Source organism: Candida orthopsilosis (assembly GCF_000315875.1).
Source record: "Candida orthopsilosis Co 90-125, chromosome 3 draft sequence".
Classification (NCBI taxonomy): domain Eukaryota; kingdom Fungi; phylum Ascomycota; class Pichiomycetes; order Serinales; family Debaryomycetaceae; genus Lodderomyces; species Lodderomyces orthopsilosis.
Window position 1 is genome coordinate 307,813 of NC_018296.1, and position 24,070 is coordinate 331,882.

The following is a 24,070-nucleotide window of genomic DNA, read 5'->3' on the forward strand; positions in this document are numbered from 1 at the left end:
CCTAATGAAATAAAAAATAAAGCCTACAAACTGATTTATTTGGACAAGATAGCAGCAGCTTCCTCTGATCTTTCACCTCTTTGTCTTTCATCCAAAGAAGCTCTGTTCAACATATCCTCAAGAGCAACACTGTACGGTGCTTTAGGATTGCGTGGATCATTGACTGATTTAACCTCTGCCAAATAGTTGTGGTAAATATCACCATTGTATTTACCAATCAATGAGTGGATAAAGTTGTCAGGTTGTTGGAATGAATCAGTCAATCCAATAACATATGGTCTAACCTTCCAACACAAACCTTGTGGGTAAACATTGGTGATGTACTTGGCAACATTTGGAGAAATAACACCGTATCTCAAGAATTCACCAATAAAAGGACCCAAAATGTTGGTAACATAGTATAACTTGAGGATATTTTCCAAATGTGGCCTTGCCGGTGAGTTGGCTTTGATTTGAGATTCCAATCTGTCAATAAATGTTTCCAAGAGGTAGTAGTGACATCTCAATTTTGACAAAATGACTCTTTGAGCACCAATAGCATCCCATGATTGGTAGGATTGTGGAATCAAGTCCATTGAAGTCTTGGAGATCAAACTTGCGATTGCCTTCAAAACACGTTGTGGATCATCAACATGGTCTTTGACTCTGATAACTGCCTTCTTGGCTTTAGCCAACTCCGGTGCATCGTTAAGGAACTCCAAAGTAGAATTCTTGACCTTTTTACCATTCAAGATTTGTTGAACGGTCTTGATAATGCTCTTACCAGCAGACATTGCCAAGACATTGTTGTCACCTTCCCAAGTACATTGAACGGCCCAGTCATTATATGTCTTACCAAAAGCATTGTAGGCAGAGTAGCCATGGCCACCACAAGCTTGTCTACATTCATCAATCAAGTTGGAAGCTTCCCAAGTCAAAGTAGATTTCAATGAACCTGAATCAACAAACATGGATTTAGTGGAAGCAATGGTGTTTTTCAACAACAACTTGTCATTTGTCTTTAATCCCCTGTCCAAGTTTTCCAATAATTCATTATGTTCAACCTCTAATCTGTCAGTACCAACAGCGGCAGCATACGTCAAAGCCAAATATGGGAACAATCTTCTTTGATGCAAGGTGTAGTCAATCAATTGAGTTTCTTGTGGACCACCAGTCTTGTTGAATTGTCTTCTACCAACAGCATACCTCAAAGCAATGGTGGTGAATCTTGCCCCAATTCTATAAGAATCGGCAGCCATACCAACTCTACCTTCCAAAAGTGAGATATAACTCAATTGTTCCAATGGTGGCAAAGTGACATTTCCTTTACGGTCAACTTTACACCATCTTTGCAACATAAAGAATCTTGGGATTCTAACCTCAGTAAATTGAATCCAACCGTTATCAACACCTTGTCTTCCCATCTTGGCACCAATATCACCAACGGCAATACCTGGCAACAAATTATGTTGAGAATCTCTCAATGGGACAACAAAAGTCTTGACACCATAGTCTACATCTTTGATAATCAATCTAGCGTAACAAACAGTGTGGGTAGCCGAGTGGGCAGCACCACCAATCCACCATTTAGTAGCACCAATGTGTGGGGTATCAATAATGAATTCATCAGTTTCAGGGTCAAAAGTGGCAGTGGTTTCACAACCCGCGACATTAGAACCGTGACCCAACTCGGTCATACCAAAACAACCATACATTTGCTTAATGATACCACTTTCCTTCTTCTTGGCCCAAAAATCGTATTGTTTTTGAGTACCGTTACCTCTAATACAGTTCAAGAATAAACCCAAGTTGACCAAGATTCTGATACCCATTGATGGATCAATAACGGTCATTAATTGCAATCTTCTTCTAAATTTGGCATATGGTTCAATTTCGATAAATCTAGCCATTTTGTCAATTCTTTGAGCAACCAATTCTCTTTCTTGCTTTTGAGTGATATCAAAGTGTTCTGGTCTAGTTTGCAAAATTGGATCACGTTCAATTGATTGGTAAAGACGTAAAATTTCAGTTGATTTAGCTTCATTACCTTCCAAAAACTCATGAACTTCCTTCAAGTTCCAATTAGTACGAGCTCTTTCCTTCGCGATATCTTCAGCTGGGTTTGGAGCTGGTTGTGATGAAATGACATCCTTGACAATTTTAGCTTTGGTGTCTGGATCCTGCTTGTTCTTGTTAGTTTGAAGCAGGGGTGGAAAATTTGCCATAGCCATTTTGAACTAATATATCTCTTGTTATTTATGTGTGTTTCAACAGTATATGATTATAAAATGAAAAAAACCTGTTGGTTCAAACGTGGTAAAAATATTTTGGGCTAAAATAAATTAAAGTGGGCCTGAGTCTGTTTATTTATAAAAGAAAGAGCGTGCACGTTGGATTGAGTTTATTGTTTTAAAATTTCACGGACAAAGAACTAATGAGAGAGGAAAGGGTTAAACTATGAAAATAATATTAATTATCACAAAGAACCCAACGCATTATTTAAATCCGACCCCATTCTTTAATTATTATGCATCTGCAAATAATCAGGCGTCTAAATTATATATATATATGTATGTGTTCCATGGGTATTTCGTTTTATGATTAACCCATACAAACCTTTTTTTTAAGTTTTCGCGGGGGCGGAATGAGGAAGGGATATCGGATGTTCGATTATTATAACTGACAGTGGCCAGGTCAGTTAAAAGTAAATAGAAGGGGGTAAAAGAAAAGCCCATACATTGTCTGATCCGTATCAATACTTCGTTGGAAAAACCGTTGTAGCGAGAAAGTCCATTTCTTTACTCAATTGTAGTATTCCCTTGTCTTGCCTTCAAAATCCGTAACTTTGATTCGGTTGTTGTTCAGCGGGAAAAACAAACTTTAAACAAAAATCATAATAAATTTCTCAATAAAGAGAAAAAAAATGTGGGGCAAGTGCATGTCTGTCTGAAAAAAAAAAAAGAAGAAGAAATCAGACAGACAAAAAATAACAAAAGATGGTTAGAACAATTTGAAATAAGAGATAAAAAGATTGCAAAATAATGCCGACAACTCTACATAAGGATAATAACCAAAACATGTCATGTTGATAATGTTGCATGATCATACGATTTTTTACATATTTGGGTAACCACATCAGTGATTAAAGTTTTCATTGATTAACATGTGGGTAAATTACCTCCACATTGGCTCAGAAGACCGGACTATTGTTAGATTGTAACTCCCGTAACCTTTTTATTATCCGCTTAAATTTAATTATGTACCTCTTTGCGCTTCCAAATTCTTATTCCTCGGTAGAAAATCGATAAATAAAAAAGAAATTGGAAATGCGAAACAGTTTTTTTGCAGCAAAGAATAGTAACATTGTTGACGGTGCATCCGCTCCTTGAACTAGTCTCTTCATGGTTATTTTACAAATGACGAAAATATCAACACCAGTACCGGTTAGGGTAACTTACAAGATTGTCAGTACTTATGTCTCGTTTCATTGTTCAGCCTGTACATGTGGTTTCTGTACTAAGACTCCCACAAAAATCCATGGCCGAATTTGAGGGTACTAACTTTGTCCTAGGGCACAGACTAACATAATGGTACATAGTTTGATATTTTTATCCATTATATTGCTAAAGCTCTAGTGTTATTGTTTCGTAAACTTTTTCGTAAAGAAATCTTGCAAAAGAGATTAACACCAACCCATCAAACTAAACTGAGCAATCAGACATTGAAATAGGGCTCTACTCTTTTAAATATTAAGGAGTATTCGTTCAAAAGTGCTATACTCCCCTTTTTCACATCTAGATTTTGGGAGACCTTGTTGTTGTTGTGAAAGAGCTCGCGTAGTAAGTGAGACAACCGATGATCGTATTAAAAAGATAACAAATACGACAAGGACCACAACTGTAGTTTTCTGAAGAAGTTAGAGAAATCTAACTTAGTACCCGTATATAAAGAGAAAGCGGGCTGATATCATCATGTAAATTCAAATCTATGTCAATTTTAGTTACAAGAAGAGCAACTTGAGTTGTCTATTTAGATTAAGATTCCAGTTTGTCATCAAATCAAGTAATACTTTGCTCTGACTTATACTTCAAAAGCAACTTTTTTAAATATATTCTCCTGGTAGCTTAGTTGGTTTAAAGCACAAGACTGTAAATATGACCAGATTTTGTAATCTTGGGATCGGGCGTTCGACTCGCCCCCGGGAGACACTTTTATTTTTCATTTTTTCATTTTTATCACTACTTAGTGAAGCTCCAAAGATTGATCCCGATCTATCGTCGAAGCTACCTCGCACTTTTATCTAACAAGACAATCTTGGAATGATTGTTGAAAAAGAAATCATGATAGAGAAGTTGTGAACAAATGTTTATTATTTATGTCTTGTTAGTTGCAAAGTATAGGTACAACCTTAGGAACCATTACTAAACTAAAGGTCAATACAATGACACTACTAATCCAAGAGAAATGTGATTGTATTACTTAAAGACAGATATCGTCAATCTAGCTGAGTATCCGCCTCTTGTTTTCGAAATGTGGTGTGTTGCCGGGAAAAAGAAATTATCGCAAAAATTTAGTCTATAAAACTTTAAATTACTTTCCAAAATTCAGGTACATCTAACCAACTTTGTTTACTATTTACTCTTTTAGTTACCTCAATTTGTGTAATCGTTGTAAACTACGCCTGTTCATGTTTGGCCCAGATGCTAGTGCATATTCCATGTGGTCTACGCTTATTTGTATTGTGTATTGTATGGTTTTGTGCTTTTTATACACCTCTTTCTACGCATGTTTATATAACTCGCTCATGTACCATGCACAATGTGATAAAAAAACATTATGTGACTTGTATTCACATTATTAATAACCACGAAACCACAACAACAGTGTATCCCATAGCGGAGTCAATATTTGGAATTCACAAAAATGGCTGTGCTCAAAGAATGGCAATTCATTCACTGAACATTCAGTGTTGAGGCCTTTCAAACAGCATATCTTCATCGCTTGAACTAGCTTGTGGATTCGTTTGTACTTGGTTCTGTCGTTGTTGTTGCTGCTGCTGGTTCAGTGACAGATCGTGATTAATAGTACGGTTTTCCAGCAGTTGGTTAGATAAGCCAGATGTCGTCGTTCCGGGTTCATTCAGTAGTACCTTGTGGTATAAATGAGTCAATATTCGATCAATTTTCTCTGTCGTTTCCTCTCGTAAGTTTTTAATTTCCTCTTTGATGGATGATATTTCAGATTTGTACTGGGCCTGTAGTGCCAATATTTGTTTGAGTATTACTTGCGTTGCATTTTGTGTTTGAACCTGTTGTTGCATGAGCGTTCGGAGTTGTTGGGACTGTGCTAAGCTATGGCATTGAGTTTGTGACTCATTCACCTCGTATGACTGAGATTGCAGTTTCTCCTGTGGTGTAGGTTGTTGGAAGTTTTGCTGAGCTGGGTACGGGCTTTGCTCATAGGTTGTATGCTCAAATTGTGGTGTTGCAATAGACATATGTCTAGCTCTTACACGTGGTTGATTGGAGCTCTGCTGTGGAAAAGCAGCTGATGAAGGGTTACTGGTGGATGTAGCTTTAAAATACGGCGTCTTGAATTCGGAGGATTCTTCAACTGATTGAGAAAACAAATTTTGCTGGGGAAAGCTGGAGTTGGATCCAATTGAGTCTGAATGAAGACTTGGTTGTTGATGGAGACTCTGATGAACATTGTGCTGTGGACTGTCAAACATCACCGATGATTGTCCTGTGTGAATGTCATCTGCTGCTTCGTTTATTTGATGAGTAGGTAGATTCAGTGGCTGCTCTTGTGTAAACAATTGCTGCAGCCGATATAAATTTTGTTGCAATTGGTGAGTGGCAGCAGCATCATGCAGCAAAACATAAGGGTCTCGAGCTTGGTTTACTCTATTGGAATACGATAACGGGCCAGCTCCAATCAAACTTTGATTTTCAACTGATTGTGGGTTGTTAGCTAATAATTCAGCACTAGAATAATCACTTGCATCATGGCTCCCCTGATGTGATGGCGTTATCATTGAAGACGATACCGAACTGATTGAAGTGCCTGTTGTATATCCGCTTCTCCCTCCTGTTTTGTAGCTAGTAGCCACAGCTCCTCTTTCGGAATGATCCAGACCATGAGACTCTACCGATGGTCTAGTCGCCGAAAAACCAGCCGTATCACTCGTACTCAACGAAAATGGATCTGTTGATGCGTAATTGTTTTTGTACATGTAATCCATCACATCAATTAGCAACTTTTCATTTTCATTTAGGCTTAATTGTTGAATAGGTTGATTTTCATGCATAAGCTTATTTTCCAAATTTTTTCTCAACATTTGAAAGCGATGGTTGATTGTTCGGCTTTGAATAATTTTGGCTTTGTATTTATCGTTGAATTCAGACAATACCGTCTCCCAAGTTTTAATTCTATTACCTCTTGTAAATATATCCTCCTTGTATTTCTGTATTAGTGATAACAAGTAGTTTTCTGAGTCGTATGTGAATTGAAAATTACTACGCTTGTTCTGTTTCGAAATTGATGATTGTGACGATTGAGACAGTAGAGGATTATCTTGATTCATAATTTTAATCGCCCTTCAAAACTCTCCCTTTTTTGTCTATTTTTATTTATCCTTTTTCTTTGGAACTTTAAATTGAATTCTGACGTTTAAAATAATTGATTGTTTTTATTTTAAATTGTTTTCGAGGTTTCAAGTGTCGTATTTTGTACCTAATTTCTGACAGACGATGGTTGTTGGATGAACAATCTAGGATATATGGACAAATGGAATGATTTCAGATTGATATTTATATTCTTTGAGAAAGTAACCATTCAGTTGAAATCCTCGAGGTGATATGCTGAGAAAGTGATTTGGTGAAAAATTATTTTGGATGATTCTGTTGGATATATATATATAAACAAATATATGCATGTATGTATCATGTATTATGCAAAAGCTCTTAAATCTTATAGTCTAATTGGTACTAAAATTGTTTTTAGTATTTAATGTGCAAGAAATTTTGTTGTGAGAAGTAGACAAAAGAAATGCAATGGATGCAAAAAGCCAGAGCCTATGCATCTGGTGCTTAAACACGACTTTACATGTTATTTGCATTCAAAGGTCTTCGAAAAAGAAACCAGAACCCGAAAATTCATAAGATTCATTGTTTATACTTTTTGGCGCTTAATCTTGTAGAATATAATGGAATATGCGTTGATATAATAGCGTAAATCACACGCTCATAAACTATTACACAGAAACAACTAAAAAAATAAATAAGAAAAGATGTATCTACTTTGTGTAATAAAATTATTGCAAATGATTTCATAGAACCAAAAACAATGCATTTGCCTCTTTTCTTTTTCACACCAAGGAAGGTAATAACAATGGCTGTAGAAGAGTTAATGTCCTAATAGAATTTTCAAATTGCTATCCGGAACTACCTTGCTGCAAATTGATTTCTTCGGAAAGGGTCCATTGCTATTTCTTGGACGTTTCAACCAAAGTTACGTGGCTAGTGCGTTCTGAAGACCGGATCTTGCCTCAATCTACGCCATCATAGCTAATCGTATATACGAAGGGTTAGACATGTTCCCGAATAGGAAAATCCGCTAAAGTACATCTTTATTGTTAACGATAACTGACAAAATAAGAAGACTCTCAAAGATCCACTCAAAATGCCATATATTTCACAACCTTCTACACAATACCATACAATAAGATTATATTTCTTTTTCGAACTTATATGGTATCGATGATGCCATTTTTTTGTGGCTAAGAATGACAAGGTTGAAGTCGTTGTTATTGCCGCCTAACTAAAAAGTAACGCCTACTAGTAAAAAATCTTCTACCACCCCTATTTCTGCATGGAAATTTCTGAGCAGAACTTCTAACCGTTTTGAAAAAGATGACTGCTAGCCAGAGTTTAACTAAACTTTCGTGATCACAACACAAAAACTATTTCTTTTTTTTTTTTCCGATCGGAACAAATGCCGAATAAAGTTTAACGGACTTAAATTACGATTTTGTGGAAAAGCCAAAAAAGGATTTAAGCAGGCGTATTTACTAAAGAGCAGGTATTGGTAGAAACTTCGAGAACGTTCGGGAAGGTTCTTGGTTAATGATCCCATGTGGAAGCCTTTACTCTTTTTAGGATTGATCAGGGTTGGTTATTTTAAGAGCGCAATATGTAGTTGTTTCAAACTACGATGGATATCTATGTTTCACATTAAATGTCAACACATGCTATGGCTGTTGGTGAGACATCTCTCGTTTCTTTTTTTTGTCAATTTTAATTTTTCTTAGAAAAGGGTCTTCCTTCGCCTTTAAGGTTCTTTTGCGTAAAATAATATAATCGCGGGGATGAGAATAAAAGTATGACCTATTAAACCTACCAAAAATAGATATCTGCCATCTTATTGTTATTATTGTTTGATACACGATTCGATTATATTTTAATGTTGCCACCGAGTGTTCTAGTTCTTTCTATAGAATTTGATGCATATACGACATCAAGGTCATACATTGATGAAGTTTTAAACATCGCGCGTTAGACCGGACTTAAATCATTTGTTCTTTTCAGATGTTACACACGGAGATATACTTCCGAGTGCCGCCAAAACTCTGAATGTAAACCTCTGTTCTCTAACTTTCTTATATCACCGACATAAAGCCGTTTTTGTCACGATTCGCTCAGGACTCATTGATACGAGGCTTGTGGCATTTTCGAAATGTTTGCACTTGATGCATCAAAATTCGTGATTCGTACGAGAAGGCAATGAATTGCAGATAATGAAGAGATGAAGCTCCATTTCGTCATATCCTTTGTATGGGATCAGCTATACTACCTGCCTGCTATTTAGATTTATCTCATCACCTTGTCGAATGCAACGAAATACAAATATTTCAACCCGTTTTATATTGTGATCTTACAAAATGTAGAGTCCCATGAATAAATTGTGAGATGAAACACACTTAATAACTTTAGTAAAAACTTCATCAGCTTTTTGAACTTATCAATGATAATGCTGTAAAGTCTCTAAATCTACTGATTAGTAGAGTTTATTATGCTCACATTTCACCAGCTACAGGACCATTTCTAGATAGATAACGGATTAAATATCATGGTTACAATGAAATGTATCCACAAATTAATTATAGTGTGCAACATGCACCACAACTAACATTTGACAGTGGAACTCACACTTAATCGAGAGACACAATGTGAAAAGAGACCTTAAGTGCGCGTTGTTTGCGAATCAAAACAAAATCAAAAATTCGATGCTAAAAGATCGGACTTATCATGATATTTTCAACAAGTATCACCTCATGCCACAGCAACATTTGTCTTCATATACTAAGAGCCTTATTGAGCATCAATTGGATACTCTCAAGGAGCCCTTAGTTTTAGATGAACCGATTTCTGATATGTTATCAAACCACGCCCATAGTGATAAGAACACCCAAGTAAGCGAATCTCAACTACATGACGTACTCAACAAAGTCAATGCATCTATGAACACCCGGTACAATGAGATATTTACATCTCAGAGGAATGATGAGGTGATTAGCAGCATCATAGACGCCGAATTTCAGAAACTAGCCAAAGTCGATCGACAAATATTCAAGATTTACCATCAACTACAATCCTTCGAATTGTCTGGTTTCAATAAGTTAGCCACAAATGATAAAATGGTGAAGCTTCAAAGGTTGAGAGAATTAATTGATGAGCTACCGAAGCCAAAGTACATATATTTGTCAGACATTGAGGGAAATATACATCACATGAACAAGAGACTGGATGTAATAAACGGTAATAATAGACGGGAAGAGGCACGCGAGTTGAAAAAGGACCGGGCGCGACCGGAACTAAGCGCACAAGATCAGAATTCAAGTTGCTTACTGTCGGAGTTGGAACAAGTGAAATATACTGATGGAGATAAGAGGTCTGAATTGTTGCAAACATACGCCAGTTTGAGAAACCATCTAATCACATCGAGTAAGATGTTACGTTACGATTTTGAAAAGCTAGAATATCTACGAAGTTTAAATACCAAGTTGGAGGAGACATTTGACACAAAAAATCGTATTGCGGACGCAACAAGTAGCGACAACAACGGTACCATCCCCGATGACAATCTACAAGAGGAAATCAACCGGTTTAGGATACTTGCTGAAAGAATTGCATATAAGTCCAGCTTGAAAAATCTTCAGAGTTCTTGACCTACATTTATAATCAGTTCTATTATTCATTAAATGATTATTTTCATGTATATATTACATTACTTTCTCCCTTAATCGAATAAACCGAAACCCATGTCATCATCGGATTCTTCCTTCTCTTCTTCCTTTTCTTCTTCCTTGGCTTCTTCAGCAGCACCACCAGCAGCGGCACCGGAAGCACCAGAACCAGAAGCAACAGCAGCACCACCAGTTGGAACTGAAGCCAACTTGGTGTTACCTTCAGCAATCAATTCGTTGATGTCTTTACCTTCCAAGTCTTTCAACAAGAGGGACAATCTCGATTCTTCAACTTCAACACCAACGGATTCCAACAAGGATGAGATGTCTGAAGCGGATGGGGAGGCGTTACCACCTTGAACCAACAATAAGTAAGCAGCTAAGTATTTCATTTTGTATGATGAGTAGAATAATCACTTTTAAGCAAATAGGTTATGCAGACTATCCTTTGGTTTGTGAAAAGAGAGACAGTAACAGAAGGGGTTGGGAGTCTTTTGGTGATATTTTTCAATTTTTTTCGTTTGGGTGTGAGTAGTTAGGGCTAAGGTAACAATTTGCTGGAATTTGCACGTGCATAGGAATAGGGCTTGAATCAACAGTTAGTTTTTCTCTTCTGTGCAGTATTTACTACCACTAAAAAGTTACACAAACAAAACAACACACTGATTTGTTAACAATAGGACCATACACACACAGTGAGAGAGTAAGAGAGAGAGAAAAAGATTTTTAATTTTCAAATTTCAAAGAACCTCTTTTGACCGATATATCAACAACAACAGCATAGAACATGGTTGACGCTAGTATGTTTATAACTAGACCATTTTGATCTGACAAGGGGATATGCATCAATAGTGGACTACGAAAGGGGGCAATTATTGGAAGAGATGAAGGAGGAAATTAATACGTGTGAAGATGAAATATATTCAAGGCGACGTCATAACAATTAGCATTATTTTACCCGCCATTTGAGCTAGCACCTATCCAGCCAAGAGATTCAGTGAATTATCACACTCTTTGAATTCCAAACCATTTTAGGAGCCATAGCATTCCCCTTTACTACCTAGACGTGGTTACTAACTATTCTTTTAGCTGACAAAAAGAAGAGAACTTTCAAGCAATTCTCCTTCAAGGGTGTTGATTTAAAAGATTTGGTTGAAATGCCAACCGAAGAATTCACCAAATTATGTGGTGCTAGAGTAAGAAGAAGATTTTCCAGAGGTTTAGACTCCAAACCAATGGGTCTCATCAAAAAATTGAGAGCCGCCAGAGCTGCTGCTGAACCAAACGAAAGACCAGCTATCGTTAAGACCCACTTGAGAAACATGATTGTTGTTCCAGAAATGATTGGTTCCGTTGTTGGTGTTTACAATGGTAAAGTTTTCAACACTGTTGAAATCAAACCAGAAATGGTTGGTCACTACTTGGGTGAATTTTCAATTTCATACACTCCAGTTAGACACGGTAGAGCTGGTAACGCTTCATCAAGATTCATGCCATTGAGATAGAGGATTAATATATTACAATAATCTTTTTCTCAACAACAATGTACCAATTTCAACGAGATTGATGCATCACACTTTTTTAAAACTTTGTAATTTATAGTCAATAGGGGTTTTAATTAACACAAACTAAGTAAAACGATACTTGTAGGCATTTGTAAAGGGATTTTTTGGAATGGTTTTCAAACAAGCGAGAGCGATGAAATTCAACTTGGTGGAAAAAAATCAATGTTGAACATCTCACCATTGTCTTCACAGATATATCACCAATCATGTCTGCAGATTCAAAGAGAGTTGACGCTGATGCATCAGAATTACTTTCCAGTCTTTCATTGGCCAAACCTGATGTTAAAAAGAAAGACCCAAAGGAAGATGCTTCATCAACGAAAGAGAAACAAGTGGATACCGAGATTGAATCATCCAAGGATTCAGCACCAACAAGTACATCGAACTCCGATGAAAAGAAGGAAGAGTCTGAGCCAGAGTCCAACTTAGTCTCCAACCAATATGAAGTACAAGTCAAATTAGCTGATTTACAAGCTGATCCAAACTCACCACTATATTCAGTGAAATCTTTTGACGAACTAGGCCTCAAACCAGAATTACTTAAAGGTTTATATGCCATGAAATTCAACAAACCATCAAAAATTCAAGAGAAGGCATTACCTTTGTTAATCTCGAACCCGCCAAAAAATATGATTGGTCAATCTCAATCAGGTACTGGTAAAACAGCTGCATTTTCATTAACTATGTTGTCACGAGTCGATGAAAGTATTAAAGAACCACAAGCTATATGTTTAGCACCTACAAGAGAATTGGCAAGACAAACTATGGAAGTTATAACCACCATGGGGAAATTCTCATCCATCACTACGCAATTGGTTGTTCCCGAGCTGGTTCCAAGAGGACAGGCAGTTCATGCTCAAATTATCGTCGGAACACCGGGATTAGTTAATGACTTGGTTAATAGACGATTGATCAATATCAGCAACATTAAAGTCTTTGTACTTGATGAAGCTGATAATATGTTGGATGCACAAAACTTGGGTGATCAATGTGTTAGACTCAAGAAAAGAATACCTAAAACTGCTCAATTAGTGTTGTTTAGTGCTACATTTCCCGAGGAAGTTAGAAGATATGCTGAAAGGTTTGTTCCCAATGCAAATTCATTACAATTGAAACAAGAAGAGTTAAATGTTGCCGGTATTAAACAATTGTATATGGATTGTCGTTCAGAGGATCATAAATTTGAGGTTTTATGTGAGTTGTATGGATTGTTAACCATTGGATCATCAATCATCTTTGTTGAAAAGAAGGACACTTCAGAGAAATTATGGCATAAGATGAAACAAGAAGGACATAAAGTATCATTACTTCACGGTAGTTTAGAAGCAGGTGAACGTGATCGCTTGATTGATGATTTTAGAGAAGGTAGATCCAAAGTGTTGATAACAACAAACGTTCTTGCTAGAGGTATTGATATTGCCTCAGTGTCAATGGTGGTTAATTATGATTTACCAGTTATGGGTCCCGAAAGAAGAGCTGACCCATCAACTTATTTGCATAGAATTGGAAGAACTGGAAGATTTGGTAGAGTTGGTGTATCGGTTTCATTTGTTGCTAGTGAACGTGATTTGAAGGTGTTGCAAGCAATTCAACAATATTTCGGTGGTATTGAAATGACTAGAGTGCCAACTGATGATTGGGATGAAGTTGAGGAAATCGTAACTAAAGTTATAAAGAGTAAGTAGTTTTTCCTTAATAGAGTTTCTTATTCGCATGGCATTGTTTTGTTTCTACTCGAAAAGCCTATTTACACGGTAATTGCTTGTTTTGATCTTTGAGGTAATCTTCTTAATACAACATCCCAGTCAATACATTCCCAGCAATTTTCCAAATATTGTTGTTTACCAAACACTCCATAATCCAACAAATAACTTCTTGGTGATGCATCAATTGTTAAAGCTGGGATCAATTTTTTATTCAAATATGAAGTTTCCAATTCTGCTTGTTCAACAGTACCCAATTTCAAAGCATTCGCATCTGATTCAACAATACTTTTCTTTTCTTCAACTTCAGCTTCTTCAAGTTCATCCTCTTTAGTTTTAACCTCTTCTTCGTTTTCACTCTGCAACATACTCTTCATACGTCTAATTTGACCTGATCTTTCTGAATCATCAACTGTACCACCATTATATGTCACAATAATGGCTAAATTATGGAAAGCTGGAGTTGAAGTGAAACCTGATATAGCTCCACTCGAACCTCTATTCAAATAATTCAGCCCAACAGTCAGCTCAGCCACTAACCATACTGACCCATCTCCCTTAATTGCCTTTGCAGTGTTGATCAACAATGTACGAAACTCAATCACAGAACCAAAAGAATGATTAATCCAATCAAGTAAAATTTCATCCGTTGGTACGTTGCCAAAAGAGTCGCCATTAGGAGTCTCCAACAATCTCAGAACATTAGGCCTGACAATCTCAAATGGTGCTTGTTGTTGCAAAGGTCGTAAATTTTCAAAAAATTGTTGAAGATTATGCAATTTGGAGGCATTTTTATGAATGTGATATAATTCCGGTTTGTTGATGGTGGCAGCAACGAGTTCAGATAAAGTATACGACTTGTCCTCCAAATTTGTCGCTTGGATTAAATGCTGGTTTAAATTTTGAATTAACTGATTACCTTGTTTGAACCATAACTGATCCAATGCTGAATGAGAAAAGAGACCTTCGAAATCAGCGTCCGTGGCTTTTAAAACTTCTAGAGTCTTGTTGACCGGGAGTGAAAATGAACCGGATACTGACCTAGTGAAATGTAGTGTCACTGGTATCCTCTTTGCCGTTAGGCTTCTGTGAAGCATATTCTAGGGGGAGCTTGTAGTTGGAGTGCTTTCTTTTGCAATTTTTTTTTTTTTTTTCACTTTGAAAATATTTCACCAAACGGTATTTGTAACTCTTTTTACTTACTCTTTATTAATAACAAAAACCTATACAATATAAAACTCATACATAATATAATTGGGGTATCTTTATATAAAAAACGATTTAGCAAATGTCATAATCAAGTAATATACACCGAGCTGTCTATAATAGCAAATTCCAAAGGCAATGATTTTTACCTCCTTACTTTTAAACTCTTGACTCTTCTGATTAATGAATTACCTCCTGGCGGTTTCAAATCATCATCATCGCCGGTATCAATATCCAACGCATTCAACGAGCCCCTCCTGACATTTTCTCCACTATTTCTGTCATCAGTTGAGCTTCTTCTTGAAGTGTTTGATGATCCATTACCTTTCAATCGTTGCACCAATGACTTTTTCCTGCCCAAACCTCCATTTGGTGGTGCCAAGTGATCGTCGTTGCCTTTTGGTGCTGGTGCTCCATCGAGGAACGTGGTAGAGCCTAAACCAGCTGTGGTGGATCCATGAACTGGTTCAGCCTTTTGCGTTGAGTCGAAGGCAATTACTGATGGATTTTGCTTTGGTGTGTACATACTCGTTTGAGGGTCATTTGACACTCTATTGGTTTTAATCACAGGTACGGCTTCTTTGCCATCACCTTTAAGATGACTTCTTTCACCATCAAGTTTGCTGTCATTGGCATCATCATAACCAAAAGCAAGATTCATCTGTTGATTTTTATCAAAGTTGCTAGCACCAGCAATGGAGTTATTTGGTCCATCTGCAGGGAAAGCCATGACAGGAGCCTTCTTTGCATTCTTGTTTCTATGTGGCGTGCAAGCATCAAAGGGTCCATCATGATGGAACCCTCCGCCGAAAAACCCTGTGACATCCAATTTATCAATAGTGTCCATATTTTTAGCTGGAATTGCCTCTGGTTTACGTTTACTTGGTGATTTGTTTCTGGAACTCGACGACTTGTGTGGACGTGATGATGATTTGCGATGGCTTCTGTGGTGGTGTGAATCTGAATGTGAACGGTGTTGTCTTGTTGAAGATGAATGTGATGACGAACCTGGTTCTTTTTCCCTTCTGTATTCTCTCTTTGCGGCCTCAGTGCCGGCTGCTTCTTCATATGATGGTGGAGCAAATTCTTCTTGTGGTTTTGGTGGACGTGCTGGTGGAGTGTTTGAATGTCTTGGTGGGGAAAATTGCGGTTCGCGCTCGCGTTGAATTTGACGTTGGCTAGGAAGTGGTTCTTCTGGTTCAGTAACGAATGGATTATTTGACTTCATGATTCTGGAGGCGCGGAAGTTAGTATATATTTGATAAGTTTATCTTGGCGTTTGTTTGTTTTGAAGGAGAAGAGAAACAGTCAGTTGAAGTGAATCTTTTTGGTTAACTCCTGGAATGATAATGATTGTTGTTTTTTTGTCGTTATGTTTTTTTTTTGTTTCCTTTGTTTTGGGTTTAACTTTGATTGAGCATAAAAATAGGGAAAGTCACAAAATTCTTATTAGAAACACACAATTAAAATAAATTATGATTGCTGTTGGTTGGATTTACTATTTGTGGTTAGATGTGGCTGGGGGTGAATAACCCAGTCGATATACTTCACACGACCCTGTGTGGTTTGCTAATGTAGGCTTAGTTTAGAAGTAACAAGTTTAATGTATGCACCATGTACGCAATAAAATGGTTTCTACGCCTCCGATAATGCTTTGCCCCCTTTTTTTTCTTCTGTTTGGTGCCGAACACAATGGGTCGATTGGGACGAAAAAAAAAAAAATAGAATCGCCCTTTTTGTGGCTATGTATTTTTAAGACTCACACGCACAAAAGGTAGCAATAGACACATTTTCTGGATCACCCGGAGATATAACACACTGCACCCATCCCTAGGAAACAATAAAGATTGAATGAGACAGCATTATTTGCAGCCTTTTTGCGGAAAGTTATTTGTAATAAATTGAGTCAGATTTGGACCAAATGTATACCTCCAGTCTTTCTTTCAAGAACAAACAAACGCTAGATGGAAATTGTTAGTAAATAGTAGTACATACCTGTTGGAATAGTTGACACTTGAGTCACTGTCTGATCTTATAGTTTGTGGTTTGATGGGTCGTGAATAACTGTTGCTCTGATGTTCATTAAAGTTGCCAATGTATTGAGATCCTTGGCCATTGGCACTACCCCCACTATTGATTCTACTATATCTTTTAGCTGTTTTTCCATATCCACCAATATTGCTGTCAAGTGATGCGTTGTTATTTTGATAATAACTAAGGATTTTGTTAGGGCTGACCTGTGAATCGGTTTCTGGTTCACCATAAAGTTCTTCGTCATCACTACCATCAACAAACTGCCTGTTTTTAGCTACCCATTCATCGAAATGAGCCGATGATGTTGATTGATTGCTCAAGGTTGAAGCTTTGCGAGGACTATGGGCATAGTGTTTGGCTAGTATACTATTATGACTATTGTTAGTATTCTGGTACCCTAATCCATGTTGTGGTAGTTGAAGCAGCAGCAGTGATGATTGTGGTTGTACTGGAGCTGGAGATGGCTGGTATTGTCTGAATGGGTTATTGGATGACAATCTACGCAAGGAATCACTCGATGAGTATGAATGATTTGGTTGTTGGTACATTGTGAGGATAGGAGTTGGGTATGGTTGATGCTCCTGAGTAGTTTGAGTGATCAGATGTCTAGTTTGTTGGCTTTGTTGTTGTGGTGGTGGTGAGAAAATGTGTATTAATCCTTCTCCACTAGATTTGTAAAGTTGAAGGCAGGAAGAAATGCGTGAAAAAAAAGATTATCTGGCGAGTCTAGTGTGTATCTCCAGTATTTGTCTAATTGTCTATGTTAAAGTTAGTCCCGTTGGATACCTCTGATTTAACTTATTGAAGAAAGAAGGATTAAAAAGGACGTGATTATTTTTGATTCAATTTGAAAAGGAATTAGCAGATTTCAGAGGAGAGAGACGAAAAAAAAAAAAAATTTATTAAAAATTATTCCTTGTTGTTTTTATTTTAACTGAATTGAGATTTCAATTATATACAGTACACACGTATGGAACCTTATTCCCTTCGATAACAACATCCATACAATAAAGATGACGATTATGGACAAGCACATGTGAAGAGTTCAGATGCTCAATTATAAACGCTTTTGCATATGCCAATTTTTGAAAATATAGCAAGAAATACGCCTTTAAAGGGTGCTAAAACTGGCCAGTCCATTGGGCAACTACAAAAAGTTAAACTAATCTAGACCTACAACAAATCGTACAGAATGGATAAATGGAACCTACTCCACTAATATTGCGATATAAATACGCCTGTTGACTTTACAGATCCGCTATCTTTATTGACCAGTGACACGAGATCGTTTTTTGGACGACAGAAACTAGCGACTCAGGCAGACTAGCCCAACTAAAACCGTTGGTAGTAAATTCCCTGGTTAAAGCCGTTCAATAATTTTAGCCACTTCGCGCTTAAATTGCTTCTGTCCATTTGAATATTTGATTCTAGACTTGGGTTTCATTGTCACACGCAAAATTTGTCCCCTCCAAGACCCGATTTAGCGCTCGCTTCTGCTGCCCAAAAGCCCTTCCATTGTATGACAATTGACAGTTAAAATTTACCTTGAATTGGTAAATTGACTAAAACCACCTCTTATAAATATGAAATTAATACGCCTTTGTGATACGACGCGTCAAACTAATTTTCCCTCTTTTGTAAAATTAAAATTACGTAAGTTGTTACAGAGCAATTATGAAATTTGGTCCTGTCTCAAGTAGATACGACACTGAGGATTTTCGACATTGATTACATCATGGGATACGACTCTATAACGACATGCAATGGGGTAGCTAAAATAAGATTGTTCGAAGTGAGTCATCTAAGTTGTATAGAAATGACGCCACCTACTCTTGAATTAAAAATTTGGTAACCTCAACGCGAGTTCAGATAATATTAAGCTGATTGAGGTCAGGTAGTGTAGGACTTGACTTTCTAGTCGATGGAAGGTAATATTTATTTTGTCACAATAACAGGCTCTCTTGCGTACAAAGCCACTCAAGGGTGGCCGCTTAAAAGAAGACACCTAATTCCAAGAGTCTTCCATCACAAGTTTATTCGTTGTGCTTATACCCATGAATTGCAGTTACAAAGGTTGACTTTCGAACTTTCTGAAAGGGAGAGGACAAACAACATTTAATGTTAATGAAAATACGCATGAGGGCACAAAAAAATGTGTCAATAAAGAACAGATAAGAGAGATAAGCAGTAAAATTTTTTATTTTCGTGGCCCATGAATACATGTTAAGAAAAAGACAATGCTATTGGAAATTGTTGTTGAAGAATGAGGGCAAACCCGGTTACTTATAAAGAATGTAGAAAAGGAATTGATATCGAGTTTATTTCAACTAATTTAGTCATCTACCTGGAACTCTCCAACCACAAGCTAAGACTGAATGTACAACTGACGAATGGTTCAAATTCTATGAACCCTGAACATGTTGAAAAGTCAATATTTCCCCCAACAACACTGTATTTAATAAGAAATTATATATATTTGGCCCATCAAATGGAAAAGTTTACACCAGGTTCAAATCTAATGATAAAGGTAAAACATGCCTTGATAAATTGCGCTTTTCGGACACAAGATCATGTGGGTTTAAAGTTGCTTAAGATTGACAGATTATCACGTTACACGTGGAGGACAAGCAGGCACTCCTTAGTGTGTAGAGCTCCAGATACAACAACTAGAATGAGATGAATAACTATGATGTGACAATTACGGGTGTTGGTGAAGAACATCAAATGGTTCCACTTTCGGAATTGAAAGGTTCCTAAAAGAGATCTGAATGCAGAACTGTTGTGTGAAACAGCACCTTCAAGAATCAAGAACAGATTTGTCATTTTTTTGGGCAAATACAGAAGTGGAATACTTGAGTTAATCGTGAAAGGAGTTAACTTATATGCAGCTTAATGAAGTAAATAGTCCCTCTTTTCGAAGCTGTACTTTGCTACTTAAAATCGTGATAGCCCATTTCAACCTTCATTACGACGAACCAAAGTAGATAGCTTCAAAAAAAATTAATAAAGAACTATAAAAAAGATTAAACAGTATAGAAACTTCAGTCTAAGATGATAAAACGTACCCTCTCATTCCAAACCCTAAAACGAACTCCACGTCCAATCAGTCGGCACCTCACCAATCACACTCATTCTCCGTTCACTTTCGTGGCACTCATTCTGTCCAACACCAACACAACTGTCTCTAATTCCTCTCCTTTTAGGACTACATATGCTTAACCGTTTAAAATTGAGCGATGTTGTTGTGCCATAATCAATAATTTTGGCATCCTGTCTATAAGGATTTTCAATCACTACAACAGGTGACTCTGTGTTATTCAATTCTGCATCATTCATATTGAGTAAATTCGCAATATTTGCTGGTTTATTAATTTCAGTGAATAATGTCTTGTAAAGGGTGGTACATTTATGACATGTCTTTGTGTTGGGAGCTAAAGATGTAATATTACTGGACTTTCTGTTTGTGTTTACTGGGATAACAAAGTTGGCATTTTTGTCAATTAAGGGAGTTAATATGGGGCTGGTATTAGCTTGTGGATTTGTAGCAATAGCAATCATTGAAGTGGAAATTGATGACGAGATAGATTTTGACGTACTCGAAGTTGGTGTGGAAGATGGGGAACCTACTGTACTCTCGCCAACACCATTTCCAAAATCTAAACACAGTTTGCAAAAGATTAATCCACAAAAACGGCAATGATGCCGCTTCGGTACATCATAGATCATTGTAACAAGGGGACTATGAAATGGTCGAAGACAGGCCATGCATGCATTTACCGCGTTGTTTGGTTGCCAGTGTTGATGAGTTGGTTCCTTAACAATGGTGAGGTCTTGTAGGTTGGTGGTGAAGATGGTGTATACTGATGTATTCAAGTTTGGGTTTTTTGGTGGTGGCTGGATAGATTGTTGCTTAGGTAAGGATGTTTGTCCGGTAAGCATGGTAGGAGAAGACGACACTGGTGCCGTTGACTTCGTCAAAAAAGCCGATTCAGAATCTTCTAATGTAGGGGATTGGTGTGGTAGTTGTTGTGGTTGTTGCTGAGGCTCTGCTCGTAATACCGCCGGCATCATCAATGGCTTTTTCCATTGGTATACTTGATTCAACTTTTGATTGGAAACTTTGTCATGTAGCTTGGGAAAACTCAGCCGGTTCTTGAGTCTAGTGTTATTCTTACCATGCACTTGTGGCACATGGGTGCAACTTAGTGTGTTGGCATCTTGATCATACTTATTTTCGTAAATGCAATTATTATGAGTAAAGTCTTCAAGCAACTTGATTTCATCAATTAGGGAATTGGTCCTGTTTGGAGTTGAATAGCGTCTAGTTGGTTGACTCAAGTCGAAATTTGCCGGTTTGTACTCATTTTTAACTAGTGCATCCACAGTCAACGTCTCTTTATTCTCAGCAACAGTTTCAAAAGATTCGCTACGGTTTGTTGCTGGTTTGTTCTCATAGATGTAGTGACTGCTCATTTGAGGGAACCGTATTCTCTCATCGTAATCGTCAGGTATGATGCTATCCTGTTCTTGGTGACACAGAATGCCAATTTGTGACTGTCTTGGTGTGGTTGATCTACTTTGTGATCTAGACTTGTTGCCACCGATTACTGAAGTTATCATCAGCTTAAGCTCTCCATTACATCCATTTATTTCTTCTATGGGTCTCTTCAGAAATGAAAATGGAGGGAGTTCACCGGAGTTGCTGTTTTTGGTCTCAAGACCGCCTGATGAATCATCATTCTTCTCATATAGCGGTGTTGTGGTTCCCGTTCCATTTGAAGTTCCTTGGTAATCATTGTCGTTATATGAGCCGTAAAGGATCTGAGAAGGTGTGATCACAACCAGCGACTTTCTCCTGGTACTGGTTTCGCGAGTTGTTGCTGTTGATTGTTGAGATGGGGACTTTGTTGCCATCTGTGTGCGGGTAGTTGTTTCTAACATCTTGATGTAAGCTTGGACAGGGATCTTTTTTCTTTACACTTTTGTCTATATGAGTGACTTGAAATATGGAACAGTATATAACTGGCGATCATTTACTCTGGTAGAAAGTTGAAGTTGATATTGGGGCTTATTGTTTGAATTGTTAGTTCTAATCTATTAGTCTATTTTGTGTAATGATTAGAGTAAGATAAGATAAAATTGACGAAGGCGTGATTCGCAACAACAGCCTGCCTTGCAAAAAAGACAACATGAAAAGGTACGTTACTGAGATAGATTACGCCTGTGGACATTACTAAGGAGAAGCATTTGGTTAATGAATAATCCATCACAGAAGTGGTAATTCATTAAGGGGTATGAAAAATTTATTGTCTCAAGTTCTTTTCTCTGTTTATTTTATCATGTTCTATAAAGCCGATTTTCGTCACATTTTGCTCTGAGTGAGTTGCATTCTCAAATATACCTGTCCAGAAACAAATACACATTCTACTGATACAAGGACTTAAGTCAGAGAGAGATGGGATGCACATTAAGATTAAAAGAATGTTCGATGAGTACCACAAAACTCCAGCAGAGATATATTTTTTACACAAACGTTGTATTACGTAATTTATTTTATAATAGACATTTGATTACAAAAACAATAACAACTTTTGATTGGTGGATGAACCATCCTACATGGTCGTGTATTTTATCAAGCTTAACAGGATATATTTCACTTACACAAATACATACAATATCATACAATAAAGATATTATTATTGTATCCATCCATACACAAAGCCTTTTCTTCCAAAAGCCATAGATCTGTCACCTTTGAGCCGTCTCTTCGTATTGAAAGTCCTCACTAGCGATTACGGATGAAGGACGCTCTCCAGGAAGTTTACTCGACGGCTGTAATTTTCTATCGTGCCGTACCAACGAAAACCGCAGAGAGCAGTTATTATGTCTAGTCGAATCTTATGAAAAATTCTTTTCGTAATTTTTTGCAACCTTTCACTTGTTTGTATCAAGAACCCACGGCAATAACCAAATACACACACAGAGTGGCTAGGTTGAGAAGCAAGCTGTATGGAGAAAGAAACTGCTTGTTTCACTTTGAGCAGAACTACGAGTCGGTGGTCTCCAATAATCTCTAAAGTCTCCGATGAGGGCACTTGTTGCCATTTGAGCTCTACAATCCATTCATCATAGATGCATATAGTGCTACACTCATAAAAATATGTTTGAGAGGTAAAGGCTGTCTACAAGCGATACAAGTTCAAAACATGAATTCGAGTGTATATTTAAAACAAGACAAACTCTCCTAACGATAACAATTATTCTTTTATTCAACTTTAATCTTTAAGAACAACGTATAAAGCGTGCAAAATACCTGGGAACCAAACAAAGATACAAAGCAAACAATTCAACCAAAAGGAAGGTCCCAAGCCATCCTTCATAAACACAGCCAATGGTGGCAAGAAAATGGCAAGTATAATAGCAACAATTTTTTCAGAATCCATAGTAAGTTATGTTATGTCTATATTAAAATGCGGGTGTAGTGATAGTAATAGTCAAAGGTGTTCCTTTAATGATGTAACTTTTAGCTTAGTGGAAATAAGGTGGAAGTGATGAGTGTGCGTGCGTTATGGTAAGCTTTTAACACAAGGTGTATATATCTATCAAAAATGAGGTTAACTCAATTGATGATTGGGCAAAGGGAGGGAGGAAAAAGCGTGGGATTGTTAGTATGGCAAAGATATATAAATATTCTTGGATGTTGGATTTTTTGTTGAAGTTTTGTTTTCCTTGAGGGAAATTTTAAATGTTTTAAATATTAAATAATTATAAAAGTTTTTATATACAGTACACACACACTAACCTATTTCCCACCAAAGTTTTGTGCACCCTTGATCATTTGAGTTTTTACGATGACTAAAAGCAACTCAAAAATAACTCATACAAAACTACAATCTGTATCCGGTAATTCAAAGAAAATTAACCGTTTTTAATCCCAGTCACATGCGTAAACTAGCTAAAGAAGAATACACACTCTTGGTATATAATGATAGCTGTCAACAAAACACAATTTTCATTCTTTTGTAGCGCTTACCTCGGATCGGTTTTGCCAAATTCACTTGGTTGATTTGTTGGTTGACATCACCGTCGTATACTTCGGTTTTATTACCTGATAGAGAATGGGTTAAGAGGACTCTTCAGTAACAACCTTGCATATTTGACTTCGCAACATAGAAGTAATCAATCATTGACCGAATTTAATCTACTTAGTGTAACATGCAAATGACCTTCCTTTTTATCTTCCACTATTGTTCTATTAAAGCACTCAATTTCATGGTCACTCAATTCCAGTTTCGGAACTCATGGTTTTCAAAACGGCGCAAAAGAAAGCAAATTAT

General features: G+C 37.1%; 10 protein-coding genes and 1 non-coding gene across 11 annotated transcripts; 4 read left to right on the plus strand and 7 right to left on the minus strand. All coding sequences in view use genetic code 12, as the record gives it.

The window, feature by feature from the left end:
• Nucleotides 1–35: 35 nt before the first annotated feature.
• On the minus strand, nt 36–2,210 carry CORT_0C01540 (Pxp2 acyl-CoA oxidase; the record flags this gene model as incomplete). The annotated part of the gene is made up of 1 exon (XM_003868387.1): nt 36–2,210. One exon carries the CDS (start codon nt 2,208–2,210, stop codon nt 36–38), a length of 2,175 nt encoding a protein of 724 aa, XP_003868435.1.
• Nucleotides 2,211–4,092: 1,882 nt separating this feature from the next.
• Nucleotides 4,093–4,185, plus strand: CORT_0_Tyr(GTA)_39. The gene has a single exon. It is a non-coding gene (tRNA).
• Nucleotides 4,186–4,942: 757 nt separating this feature from the next.
• Nucleotides 4,943–6,565, minus strand: CORT_0C01550 (hypothetical protein; the record flags this gene model as incomplete). The annotated part of the gene is made up of 1 exon (XM_003868388.1): nt 4,943–6,565. One exon carries the CDS (start codon nt 6,563–6,565, stop codon nt 4,943–4,945), a length of 1,623 nt encoding a protein of 540 aa, XP_003868436.1.
• A 2,700-nt stretch (nt 6,566–9,265) lies between these two features.
• CORT_0C01560 (hypothetical protein) lies at nt 9,266–10,207 on the plus strand (the record flags this gene model as incomplete). Its single annotated transcript, XM_003868389.1, has 1 exon — nt 9,266–10,207. One exon carries the CDS (start codon nt 9,266–9,268, stop codon nt 10,205–10,207), a length of 942 nt encoding a protein of 313 aa, XP_003868437.1.
• A 71-nt stretch (nt 10,208–10,278) lies between these two features.
• On the minus strand, nt 10,279–10,617 carry CORT_0C01570 (Rpp2b acidic ribosomal protein; the record flags this gene model as incomplete). The annotated part of the gene is made up of 1 exon (XM_003868390.1): nt 10,279–10,617. The coding sequence occupies one exon, from the start codon at nt 10,615–10,617 to the stop codon at nt 10,279–10,281; it is 339 nt and encodes a 112-aa protein (XP_003868438.1).
• A 395-nt stretch (nt 10,618–11,012) lies between these two features.
• Nucleotides 11,013–11,730, plus strand: CORT_0C01580 (Rps15 ribosomal protein; the record flags this gene model as incomplete). The annotated part of the gene is made up of 2 exons (XM_003868391.1): nt 11,013–11,025; nt 11,315–11,730. 2 exons carry the CDS (start codon nt 11,013–11,015, stop codon nt 11,728–11,730), a joined length of 429 nt encoding a protein of 142 aa, XP_003868439.1.
• A 266-nt stretch (nt 11,731–11,996) lies between these two features.
• CORT_0C01590 (Dbp5 protein) lies at nt 11,997–13,475 on the plus strand (the record flags this gene model as incomplete). The annotated part of the gene is made up of 1 exon (XM_003868392.1): nt 11,997–13,475. One exon carries the CDS (start codon nt 11,997–11,999, stop codon nt 13,473–13,475), a length of 1,479 nt encoding a protein of 492 aa, XP_003868440.1.
• A 62-nt stretch (nt 13,476–13,537) lies between these two features.
• On the minus strand, nt 13,538–14,590 carry CORT_0C01600 (Mrp1 protein; the record flags this gene model as incomplete). The annotated part of the gene is made up of 1 exon (XM_003868393.1): nt 13,538–14,590. One exon carries the CDS (start codon nt 14,588–14,590, stop codon nt 13,538–13,540), a length of 1,053 nt encoding a protein of 350 aa, XP_003868441.1.
• A 254-nt stretch (nt 14,591–14,844) lies between these two features.
• CORT_0C01610 (hypothetical protein) lies at nt 14,845–17,281 on the minus strand (the record flags this gene model as incomplete). Its single annotated transcript, XM_003868394.1, has 2 exons — nt 14,845–15,931; nt 16,695–17,281. The coding sequence occupies 2 exons, from the start codon at nt 17,279–17,281 to the stop codon at nt 14,845–14,847; spliced, it is 1,674 nt and encodes a 557-aa protein (XP_003868442.1).
• A 2,533-nt stretch (nt 17,282–19,814) lies between these two features.
• Nucleotides 19,815–21,674, minus strand: CORT_0C01620 (hypothetical protein; the record flags this gene model as incomplete). The annotated part of the gene is made up of 1 exon (XM_003868395.1): nt 19,815–21,674. The coding sequence occupies one exon, from the start codon at nt 21,672–21,674 to the stop codon at nt 19,815–19,817; it is 1,860 nt and encodes a 619-aa protein (XP_003868443.1).
• A 1,334-nt stretch (nt 21,675–23,008) lies between these two features.
• On the minus strand, nt 23,009–23,176 carry CORT_0C01630 (Pmp3 protein; the record flags this gene model as incomplete). The annotated part of the gene is made up of 1 exon (XM_003868396.1): nt 23,009–23,176. One exon carries the CDS (start codon nt 23,174–23,176, stop codon nt 23,009–23,011), a length of 168 nt encoding a protein of 55 aa, XP_003868444.1.
• Between the last annotated feature and the right edge of the window lie 894 nt (nt 23,177–24,070).